This window comes from Ceratotherium simum, chromosome 11 (assembly GCF_057802395.1).
Source record: "Ceratotherium simum simum isolate JZ-2026a chromosome 11, ASM5780239v1, whole genome shotgun sequence".
Taxonomy (NCBI): Eukaryota; Metazoa; Chordata; class Mammalia; order Perissodactyla; family Rhinocerotidae; genus Ceratotherium; species Ceratotherium simum.
The window spans coordinates 48,052,752-48,065,566 of record NC_141910.1 but is presented as its reverse complement, the minus strand read 5'-3'; the positions used below and the strand labels follow the sequence as shown (position 1 = coordinate 48,065,566).

The following is a 12,815-nucleotide window of genomic DNA, read 5'->3' as shown; positions in this document are numbered from 1 at the left end:
TTCTTTAACTCGGTAAGCTGTGCTGTGTGCAGTTGTTATACTGTTCCTTCCAAGGGTAGAATTCCAGTTTTCCAGAGAAATTTGGTAGTCTACAGAGGGAGAACAATGAACAAATTCATTTATCTGTTTTTCAAAATAAGTACTAAAGAGTTTTTAATTAAATCAGAATACATGAAGGGAGATTGGCTGACCCTGTAAAATATGAGACTTCTGAAACACAATTATATTTGTCAAATCAGTTATTTATAAAAGTTATAATCAAGTTAGAAGCTTCTATTTGATTAAAAAATTGCCTCACGAATTGAAGCCTAAATAGAATTATAATTCATAGTTTACCAGTCATGTTCCATATAATTGTTAAACTTTGCCCTGATAATGTCTTCTCTTACAGTACTCTTTCAACTTCTCATATTCAGATAGAACATGTTTAGTTAACCCGTATTGTTCTTAATCTCTGCGAATCTCTAATTCCCTTCAGTTTATTTAGAAAGGTCTTAAAGCGCTTGACTACTTCAGAAAGTCATTTAGGGGCCGGCCCTGTGGCTTAGCGGTTAAGTGCGTGCTCTCTGATGCTGGCGGCCCGGGTTCGGATCCCGGGCGCACACCGACGCACCGCTTCTCCGGCCACGCTGAGGCCGTGTCCCACATACGGCAACTAGGAAGCTGTGCAACTATGACATACAACTATCTACTGGGGCTTTGGGGCGAAAATAAATAAATAAATCTTTAAAAAAAAAAAAAGAAAGTCATTTAGATAATTGCTCTTGTTTCTTATTAATTTCTGAGGTTCTAAATTAAAAACCGTGGGGGATAAGGTTTTTGCCTTTTTTTTTTTTAACCCACAATCCTCTCAGGAACAAAGCAGAGAGTGGAAGAATGAACTGGCACAAAAATAAGAATTCTTATCTAATTTTTAGATGTAAAATTTTGCATATTAGGCATTAAAAATTTATGAATAGAATGCTTTTTAAAGTTTTATTTGTGAGTGAGTGGTTGAAATCTGGAACATGATTTGACACAGAAATAATTTAAATCAGTGATTTTCAAATTTTTTTAAGAAATGCCATTTTATCATAGAAGCTCAGTTTTTGAAGCAGATGCAAGGGAACTGCCGTGCTTAAAGCAAGTGTGCAGCGTGCCCAGGGCTCCAGGAACAGGTCAGGAGATCACGGTTGTGTCTGATGAATCGTATCAGGGTCCCGGTCAGACTTGGTAGTGCTAAGACTCTGGCCTTGCAGATCACAGGCCACACAACCCAAACTCAGGGATTTGGGTGACCCAGTCTCTGCGTCTGGTTGAGCCTCCTATTTATGCGAAGGCCAAAGCAGAGTCTCAGAGACAGCAGGGGACTGTCCAGATGTAGAAGATACAGACACTGAGTCAAGTGAATGAAACCCTTCAAGTTTTCTGTTGTAGCCAGCACCCAACCCCACCCTATCGTTCTTCAGACAGCCTCACTTCAAAATGGTCCCTTTTGCACTTACAAACTCACATTTTCATCACCTCTGTGTGAGGGCTTTATTGACATTTTTAGCAAAACAATTCTTTGTCAAGGGGAACTAACCACACTTGTAGAGTGTTTAGCATCCCCGGTGTCCACCTGTTGTGTGTTCCCCAGTCCTAGTGACAACACAAAATGCCCCCCAGGCAAGCACACACCCCTCTTTGAGAATTACCACTGATCCTCCCTGAGTGCTAAGGGGGAATCAGTTTTACTGACCTACAACATTGTTATAGATACTTATATTTTAGAAGAGAATGTTTTTATATCCATATGGCTAATAAATATATGAAAAGCAAGTACAAATTAAAACCACAATGAGATTACTCTACACACCAACCAAAATGACTAAAATGAAAAAGACTAACAATAATTTGACGAGGTTGTGGAACAGTTGATACTGGGAGTGAGAACTGGAATAACTACTTTGGACGACTATTTGACAAAATTCATTAAAGTAAACATGGACCTTCTGTAGTGATCCAGAAATCCTACTCCTAGATATACACCCAAGAGTAATGAGTGCCTAGGCCTACTAAAAGATATACACATATATATAGATATACACATATATATTTATACACATATATATATGCATATATATACACATATATATATTTATACACATATATATGCATATATATACACACGTATATATATATACACACATATATATACACACACATATATGAATGTTCACAGAAGCATTGTTAATGATAATCAAAAGTTAGAATGGATAAATTAATTTTGATATCCTCACACAATAAAATATAACACAGCAATAAAAAAATGAACTGCATGCAATATTGAATATCATGGGCATAATAATGAATAAAAGAAGTCAGACAAAAGAATACGTACGATATAATTCCATTTATATGAAATTCAAGAACAGGCAAGACTAATCAATGATGATAGAAGTCAGAATAGTAGTTACCTGTGGGGACAGAGATGTTGACTGGAAATGGGCACAAAGGAGCCCTCTGAGGTGATGGAAACGTTCTAAACCATAATGTGGGTGGGAGTCACACAGTATGTGCACACACACATATACACATGTACCCATATACATATACACACATATGTATATGTAAAAATTCATCTAGCTGTATACTTAAGATTGATATAAATTGCTGTATATAAACTAAAAAAAAAAACTTGGAAATTTAATCTCTAATTTATGGTACTTCAGAGAATGTGATTAAAAATAGAGGCAGTCGAGGGAAACAGGAGTTTTTCTGGAAGCTGTGCGAGTGTGTCACGAAGGAAGGTCCATGCTTCTGGGTTTCTGGGGCCAAAATTAGGGGAGATGTGGTGCCAGTGCTGGTGGCAGAAGCTGATAAGAATAGAGGTAGTAGAAAAAGTCTTGCATGATTCTCTTTCCTTGTGGGTTTTTCTGTTGTTTCCTGTTTATATCTGTAGTTGTTGTTGTTTTAAATCTTAATTCCTGTCCTCCACACCCGTGGCATTATGGTCAAGGCAGTGGGCAGTGTTGAGGAGAGTTGAGGGGGCATGGGAAGAGGGTACAAGGCCATGGGTGTACATCAGGTATTTATGCATTGGAGGGAAAAAAACTCCACCTTAACCTGGCAGCCAGCAGCGAGGCTGGGATGGTACTTCATAGAAACCTTCCCAAGAAGGAAAAATTCTGGGTTCCAAGAGATGAACATGGAGTGTGTGGTGGTGCAACCAATGAACAGGGGTACAGGCTACTCGGAGAAATAGGAAGGCTAATAATCATACCCTAGTGGGGATGTGAGGGGAAGCAGAAGACTGGAGATTTTGTCCAGCCTTTTTGACTACAACTGGCTGGTTACCCAGACTTGAGGTTTAAGTTGGGATATATGATAGGGGCTTTGCTTATACCATGTAAGCCCGAACTGGACTTGGCACTCTTCCTAGTCCTTCATGGTGGTTTTCTTAAGGAGAATGAATTATGGGGGAATATTTTCAATTACATGCTGTGCATGAATGTGTATTACAGCACAACACACACTCTGATAAAGAATAAGATGGTCAGATGCTGGACCATATGCTGTGCCAGGTGTAATCTAGCTCTACCAGTTTCCAGCTGGATCCAAGCTGGAATGCTGTAGAATTTATACAACAAATAGTATATGTTAGCTTGTCATTTGAATGCCATTGAAAATGTTCTATTTTATCACTGAAATTAAATTTAAAACTGCATGTGTTGGATAAAATATCTATGTAGATATCTATGTCTACTTACAAAATGAAATAGAACCAAATAATGATTTATTGAGGGCTGTGTTTGTCTTTTTATGTGACGATTATGCTAGTAATGTTTTGCTACCATTGTGTCCAATTTTAATTTAGAAAATTAATATTTTAGGATCCTTAATAAGTTTTACCAGAATTAATGATTGGAGGAGTTAAATCTTATTTGAAAAGGAAGGACTAATAGCCAAAGTCGGTTAACTATTAAGCTTCATAGGCTACACTGAATAAAATATAAATGATTACAAATTTTTCACTTTTAACTTGTCACATCCTATTTTTGATTTTTAATTAATTATTTTTGCAAATGACTGTAATCTTTTTAAAATCACCACATTTTCATCTCTCCTCTTTCAAATTATTTTGATTTCCCCTTGGATCAGTGTCTTAGTCCATTCAGACTGCTATAACAAAATTCCACCGACTGGGGAGCTTATAAACAACAGATATTAAGGAGACTAGGAAGTCCAAGATCAAGGCAGCAGCATGGTGGCCTTCCTCTTCCTGGTTCCATTGTGTCCTCACATGGTGGAGGGTGCTAGGGTTCTCTCTGGAGCCTCTTTTATAAGGCACTAGTCGCATTCATGAGGGTTCCACTCTCATGACAAGCACCTCCCAAAGGCCCCACCTACTAATGCCATCACCTTTGGGGGTTAGGATTTCAACATATGAATTTTGGGGGGATATAAACATTTAGACCATAGCAGTCACCATATGCAGATGACCCTAAGTCTCTATTTCCAACCATAGCTTCCTCTTTCACTTCATTTCTGAATCTGCTGCTGCTGCTGGGAATTTATAGTTGGTTATCTCAGTGTGACCTTCAAGTGTAGAACTAATCTCTTCATCTGCCTCTTTCTTCCTCAGACTTTCCATAAAACCAAGAATGTCTTTTCCTCTTTCTTCAGATTAGAGGCCTTCCAGGCATCTTGGACTCCTTTCTCTTCCTTTCTAGTGTTGTGTTGGCCAAGCACCATGCATTGTCAATTGTTCTTTGAAAAAACAAAAAAACAAAAAACTTCCTTCTCATCCTGATTATTCCGGCTGTCACCAACCTGGCTTGTCACCAGTCTCATACTTGCATTACTCCTTCAGTGAGCAAACTTTTAATCTCTTCCCACCAAACCATGTGCTGGCCAGACAAATTTCCCTAGAGCCTGCCTTTGATTATATCTTCCTCCTGCTCAGAAATCTTTAGTGTAGCTCCTTGTTCTCAATAAAATTGAATCCAAACCTAGCCTGCCTTTAAGCAGCTCTTTTTCCAACTGTTTACCTTCCTGAAACTTCTTTTCCAGCCAACGGTTTGACTCACAATTTCCTAAGCCCCCTTCCCTTCTCCAGTCTCACGCTCCAGTGTCCACCCATGTAGATCATTCGCCCCTCCGCCGCATCCATCCAGCTCCTCCCCAACTGCAACACCTGATGAAGTCTTACCTCCTTCTCCATGCTGCAGTCTCCCCTACCTCTAACTTCCTCCAGTGGCTCTTACTGTCTATATAGGGAATTTCATAATTTAACTTCTTCAAGTTTATGAGCTTTCTTCCAATTGTTATAGCTTGAACTGATTTTCACTTCTTTAAATTTTTGCTTAGTTGTATGTGCAACTAGACTGTCAGTATCTCCAAGGTGAGAGTCTTTGCTTTATCTGTATGCTCTGTAATACCTAACATACACTCACTCACACTAAAATGTAAGCTCTGTGCAGGCTGGAGTTTTTTGTCAGTTTTGTTCACTGGTAAAGACCTCATACCCAGAACAGAATCGAGTACATAGTAGGTGTGTAATAAATATTTGTTAGATAAATTGTAGATGTTCAGTAAATGTTTATTGATTAGATTTTAGATCTTTCACACCTGCTGCATTACAAGTTTCTAGCATCCCTTATTTACTATAACTAAGAAATGACTGTAGGGAAAAGAAAGCAAATGCAGTTTACAGCCAGAATCTGTTCAATAGGGCTTGGCTTCTCCTTCTAAAAGAATTGTGTTTTCCTGCAGATATTAATGAATGCCAGCTACAGGGTGTGTGCCCTAATGGTGAGTGTTTGAATACCATGGGCAGCTATAGATGTACCTGCAAAATGGGATTTGGGCCAGATCCTACCTTTTCAAGTTGTGTTCGTAAGTAATGATAATTTTTTATTCCTATTTTGGATCATTTTTGGGGGCGGGGGGTGGGGGCAGGGTTATCCAAAAGAAGGGAAATACTCAGTGGCCAACTGAATATTGTAAATATGCAAGAAACCTCATTAATTAAAATGACAAGGGGGAAGAGGCCAGCTTTGTATACTAAAATAAATCAGTGTTACGGGACCTTTTCCAAAACGCATTTTTATTGCGTTCGGAAAATATAATAGCTGAAACTCGAGGTAGAAAACAAGCTGCCCATTGCTTCGCAGCCTTCTGGCTGAGATCAAGTGTGGAGAACAAGTGTACCGAGGAAATCTACTTTGATGGAAAAAAAAAAAAGTGAATTAAAACTAGCATGCCTGAGAGATGAAAACAGTTTTTTCCTTCATGAGTATTTTAAGCATTATTTAGGCTGGGTTAAACTTTGTCCCAGCTTCTGTCTTTAATTAGTCCAAATTCTGAGTCACTGGTGTCTGATTTAAGGAGGTTTCACTGTACGTTCTCAGTTGGAAGAGTCTGGGAAATAGTTACCAAGGCCCTGCCTTTCAGATTTTCTATTCAGTTCTAATTTCAAATATTCTATTCTGTTGTCCTCCAAAACCACTAAAATGTCCCTGAAGTTATACTGTTTTGCCTTACAGATGTTGTCTCTAAGATTTTCTCTTGTACCTGGTGAGGGTAAACATCCTCCATCAACTCACATGTTCTAATATTGGTTCAGAAAATATAGTTTCACCAAAGAGACTCTTTGTCCACAAAAGCTAATCCAGTGTAATCACTGCAGATCACCTGACAGAGAGAGATGCATTTTAAATGTAAAGTTCTCATAAGCAGAATTTTTTGAGGTTACCTTATTTTTAAGGTACTTGTGTCCATTATTAAAAAGTAGGTAAACACTGCAGATTTTTTAAGCCGTATACTTTAAAGTTTAAAAAAGACAGAAGACTGTCAGTATAATTTTAAGGGTAATTCTGTATTAATTTCTGCCATGCTAGATTTTTGTTTTTACTATCTTTTTTTTAATGTGAGTTTGGTATACGTTAAGCTGCATCCTGCCAGTGCCCAGTTTTAAACTTGCCATTTGGTCAAGATGTGTTCTTCACGAAGATAACATTGTTCATTTTTATCTGTGCATCTCTCTCTAACTCTGTGCCCTAGGCTGAGATCATAGACATGATGCAATAAAGACAAATGTAGTAAAATAAAAATGACAGTCTCATTCATTATTAGAAGGGTTTGTTGAGTCTTTTGGAACATTGTTACTAATTACTACTCTTTTCCTTTAAAAACTGTCAAACGCAGATTAGGAAATTTTGCACGTAAGTTCTTTTTTCCGTGTTCTTTCACAGACAGTTCTGATCATGAAGCAGACAGACACCTAATTACAGGGCTTTTTTGGTGAATGGTAAAATTAGACTGTAAAATTATGTTTGCATGCAAGGTACGTTTGAAAACCGATGCAAGGATTTGGAGATTTCAGGCCAAAAATCACATTGTTGACAATATCCAGATAATTGAGGGATAATTTCTGGCTGATTTGAATTACATGAGTAAACATTTTAAATAGTTTTATGATTTAAATGTAAAAGATTTTACAGGATGTAGAATTTGTTGTGAAAGTTTTTTTTTTTTTTCCTTAAATAATTTGACCTATGGTCTGGTTAAAATTACTACATTGAAGGTTGAAGATTAGGTAAACTTGGAGAAGTGGTCGCAAAGTGTTTAATAAAACTTAGACTAGATCTGATGTCTAGAATTAAGGGCAGACATCCAGGTTTTAATAAGATTGTAGAAATCTGCCAATGAGATTTTTGAAACACACATTTCCTTAACATTTATTTTTGCTGTCATTGCCCAAATAATACTGAACTTATTAAACAACCATCCATTCTTATTTGAAAAATAAATAATTCAATTTTATGGTTCAGTTACAACAGCTGAAATGATAAGTATTAGGAGACGTTTGTTGCTAGTTAAATGTTCCAGTTTAGAGTTTGGAGTTAAAACCTGGGCTCTTTACCAGCGTTGAATGGGCAGATTTGTTTCTGTGTCCTCTGAATTTACCACATGTAACATCACAGAGATATGTAGGGTGTCTTCAGGATTTGTGACTTGGATCAATCCGGTCTGATTTGTTGGTGAACTATATTTTGAAGAAATCAATGGGGAAAGTCTGAAGACAATTGAGAAGAATTAGGGAAAAAGGTGGCATTCATAGAGGAATGGAAAAAAATATTGGCAAGATAGTGGCACCCTTGATAGTCATGGTGAAGTAGCAGAAGAAGACTGGTGGTCGTGCGTGCATGTGTACATAGACACACAGACACAAAAGCACTGAGCACAGTTGTTGCGTAAGGTTTGGATTATATGTTCCTGAGAGGTATAGAAACAGCCATGGATAGAGCATTTAAGCAAATGGAGGAGATTGCCGGCATTTGCTCAAGCAGCATGAATTTAGGGCATATCCAGGGCATAAAAGGTTTGGCTGACTCGGTGAACTCAAAGAAATGCGCTTGGCAACAGCTGAGGAGCAGCGGGAAGCTGTCTCTGGTCTCGAATGCACTGAGGTGAACATCCTCAGAATTCCTTGACTCCAGCCAAAGGTTGCAACCATTTCACTTTCTCTCCTTGCTCATTCTCTGTCCTTGACTTAGCCAAGCTAAAAGAAGGAAAGTAGGAGGGCTCTGGCGTTTGCTGCCTCGGACCTCTGTGTCTGCAGCTCAGGATGCTGCAGCAGCATTCTCCAGACCTGCTCCTAATTATCTATGGGGAAAGGTGAAATTTTAGGATTTGTCAGAGGTAATCCAAGAAAAGTATAATAACCTTTGCAATCGGAGTAGGAAAACTTTCTGACTCTCTGAGCTGCAATTAATACTCTTCAGGAATTCAAGAGCTCCAGGATGAGTGCTGTAGAGGGTGTTTCCATAGATTCAGTAGAGAAAGGCCCGGATAGAAGAATTCTGAGCCTGGATGTTTGCTGTTTTATAGTATTCTTGACCCATGGACTTGGTGCTAATTGACAGAAATAGAGAGTTAGAGAGAGGTGCTCAGGAACTTCCACATAACCCTGGAAATCATGAGATGAAGGATAATCCCTTCTAAAAGCCAGTCATATTTATGTACATCGTTTCTTTTTAATTTCCCCAGCATCTTTATGAGATGTATATTATTCTTATTTTACACACTAGGAAACTGAAGCTAGGAGAGTTTAAGTAACTTCTCAAGATCATACAGCTAGTAACTGACATTGGGACTTAAAACTGGTTTTGTGCCTCCAAATTTAGGGTTCTAGATCGAGGTTGGCAAACTACAGTCCATGGGCCAAATCCATCCCACTGTCTGTTTTTGTAGATAAAGCTTTACTGGAACACAGCCATGCCTATTCATTTACATATTATCTGAAGCTGCTTTCACACTGCAGTGGCAGAGCTGAGAAGTTGCAACAGAGACCATATGGCCCACAAATCCTAAAATATTTATTATCTCACCCTTTACAGAAAAAGTTTGCTGACTCTTGGGCTAGATCAGTGCTGTTCAATAGAACTTTCTCTGATGATGGAAATGTCCTCTATCTGCACTGTCTGATGTAGTAGACACTAGTCACGTGTGGCTAGTGTGACTGAGGAATTTTAAATTGTATTTCATTTAAATATTATCAACGTAGCAATATGTGGCTAGGGACTAATGGATTGGACAGCATGGTTCTAGAACATTGTTTTACAAAGCTGATTGGGTAAGTTACTCCTAGATCTTCTCCTTTTCCCCTGAAACAGGCTTTCCTTCCTAACTTGGTAGTTTTGTCCATGGTGACACTGTTCTCCCAGGCAGTTAGGACGGGAGCCCCTGTGTCAGCTTTGACTCTGTCATCTCCTTTGGTCTACAAGAAAGTCATTAAATCTTCATAATCTATCTTATGCCTTTTCCTTTCTTTCCATCTCTTCTGTGGCCATCTCAGTTCAGGCCCCTAGCTTCGCTCACTTGGTGGTCTCATAGCATCATGACCTGGAGCTTATACAGACATCTGTGCAAACTATTTGCTCCAAGATAATAACCATAACAACAAAAACCATGACAGTAATGTCATAATCTTCACTGCTCACTTAGTAAGGGCCAGGTACTGCGATAAGCACTTTATATGGATGATCAAATATAATACAAGATCTCTATGAGGTTTGTATTGCTATTCTCCCTACTTTAGAAATGAGGAAATTGAGGCATGGAGAGGTTAAGGATCTTTCCAAAAGTCACACAGTCTGTAAGTGGTAGAGCCCAGATTTCAATCTGGATCTTGCTTACTCCACAAGCCGAGCCTTTAATCAGGAAGAGGAAAATGGTCTGAATTGACAGGAGCAAGTCATTTATTTAAGGAGAGCTGCTATTTAGCCTCACTTGCCACACTATGGAATAGATGGTCTAATTCTGCAATGGCCCTAGAATCATTGTTTTCTTTTGGATCTCCCAGAATTTATTTTTAATAGCCCCATTTCCCAAAAAGGGTGCCTAGCGGTTCTCACTTCACTAGAAAGTCATCTCTCAGACTCTTCATAACAGCTTTACCTCTCCCCACACCTGCATCCCAACACTCATGCCATAGGGATTTTAAGCTTTAAAGGGATGAAACTCTAATGCAGAATTTCATCCAAGAAATGAGTGAGGATATTGGAGGTGTTCAGGGGAAGGGGGAGTGAAAACAGACTAGTAGGGGAGGTTAGCTATATCCTATCCTCTCAAGTCTTCTATATTTTTCAACTTCTTCTAAGTACCAGATTAATTTATATCTGCTTAATGATATGTATCATTCACATTTTAATTGATTAGAGCAGCATGTCTTTGAAAGTATAATCAGAGTTTATTGTACAACCCTATAATTAAGTATAAGTTGCTTAATACACCATCAGGGAACCCGAATAAGAGAACCACAGCATCTTACCTTCTTACTGTGTTTGTAATTGAATCACCATCAACATTGGATATATGGTGAAGATTAAACTTGGGTACAGAGCTAGGTGTATATTACTTTTGAAGATTTCTCTCTTGTCTGTAGCCAAGAGTGAAAGATTTGTTTTCCTGACTGACTGATGTGGCATTTCTAGTAGGTTTAATGCCTCTGAAATGTTTTCTCCTCTGTATGGAGTATCTGAATCTATTCACCGTAATCTTAGCAACACATCCTGCCAGAAATACACTTTGCAAAACCACTATCGTATATGAACCTATAAGCACCCTTTGTTATTGCTTCTCAGTACTCTATCCCATACCCATTTCCGCCTATTCTTTAGAAACCTTTTGGCAATATTTTTTTAGTATAGCATGAAACCTTATGACTCAATAGAATGTATAATTATGCGTACCATATTTTAAATAATAAATGTAGTATACTAATGAATTATTCTTTAAAACTAGCCTTCCAATCTGTGGTTAAAGATGCTCAGACAATGGAAACACCAATCTTGCATCATTCTAGGTAGCATATTGTTCCTGGGTTTATGTGTAATGGAATAAATGGAATTGCCATGCGAGTCATTTGAAATGATAAAATAAAAACAGGTAATTTAGATGTTAAAATGGAGGCGGTTTTAAAGGGCACACCTATTAGAAATCTGAGGCATAAATCAACACTTTTTGGTCTACATAGTTGTATTTCAAATAAAATTTGAATCATAAGAGCATCAGTAAAATTTAGATATGTAAGCTAGACTTTTTCAATGGCTTCCTTCTTGGTTTTCTTCCATCTCCGAAGGAGATTTTTTATTAGTTAATTGCTTATTCTTATGTGCACATGGGGTGAGGCAAAATGTTTAGTTAGGATGTGGTCTGATGCACCCAGACTCACCAACAATTGACTTATTGATGACTCAGTAACCCAATGATTCTCTTACTCCCCAGAAGACCACCACTTGAAGTGCTTTGGAAGCTGTCCTGGAAAAAAACACCATGCTCTATGCTCTATGTGCCCAGTAGTCTTTACCTGTTAGATTAAGGAAGATTAATGAAGTCTTATCTACAACTGGTAGAAGAATCAGGATTAGGGTTTAGGTATTCGATGAATATACACAGGTGTGCTTTTGCAGTATTTTCTGAGGGCTGGAGCACATCCTCTCCTTCCCTGGTGTGCTGTCTGGCTGGACCGGGGGCCTTGGGTGGCATTGCAAGTCAGAAGACACTCCTTGCCTTCCATTTGCCGTTCACTGGCCTAGGGCAAGACTTGATGGGGCCCTGCAAGCTCTCACTATCCTCAAAGTGAGAGAACAGCTGGCTTGCAGCATCAACGAAGTTCGGTTTCTGATTTTCCACCAACATCAACAATGTTCAGTTTCCGATTTTCCACAGTGCCTGGTTGTTCACCAAATTTTACCCTAGAACTACCTCTATGATGACTAAATACAAGAAAACGAAGGAGGTAGTGATTTTGATAATAGGTGACTAGGTTTATCTGGGCAGCTGGATTTTGGTTGAAATTGTTTCTTTTCACTTTATGCGCATGCACCTGATCTAATGCTTGCTAAAATGAAAGAAGAGACCAGACAAGGATAGGGATATTTGGTGCCCTGATTCTAAAACTCATTTGGTAAACTTACTCTAAATCGAGAAAGGTGATGCCCTAAACCTAGATAGATTTATTCTCAAGTATGGTTTCTAATCCAGACTTCAAGTTTCATTTTGCTATTACATGAAAAGTCGATCTGGTTTTTGTTTCTGGGGTGACATCAGGCCTTATCTCTCTGCTTCAGCGGATACCCCTGTGGTCTCTGAAGAGAAAGGGCCCTGTTACCGACTTGTCAGTTCCGGAAGGCAGTGTATGCACCCTCTGTCTGTTCACCTCACCAAGCAGCTCTGCTGTTGTAGTGTGGGCAAGGCCTGGGGCCCACACTGTGAGAAATGTCCCCTTCCAGGCACAGGTAAGACATGCTCAGTTGTAGGCTCATATTCATTCCCAGCCACACAAA

The 12,815-nt window shown here is 38.7% G+C and overlaps 1 protein-coding gene across 18 annotated transcripts in view; it reads left to right on the top strand.

Annotated features, from left to right (window-relative positions):
• Nucleotides 1–12,815, top strand: part of LTBP1 (latent transforming growth factor beta binding protein 1) — a 384,533-nt gene that overhangs the window by 239,995 nt on the left and 131,723 nt on the right. For 16 of the 18 annotated variants that reach the window (XM_087436922.1, XM_087436919.1, XM_087436918.1 and 13 more), the window contains 2 exons: nt 5,737–5,859; nt 12,600–12,767. In XM_087436922.1, coding sequence (XP_087293048.1) covers nt 5,737–5,859; nt 12,600–12,767 — 291 coding nt within the window. The remainder of the gene's footprint in view (nt 1–5,736; nt 5,860–12,599; nt 12,768–12,815) is intronic. The other 2 variants (XM_087436921.1, XM_087436923.1) reach the window with 1 other exon arrangement.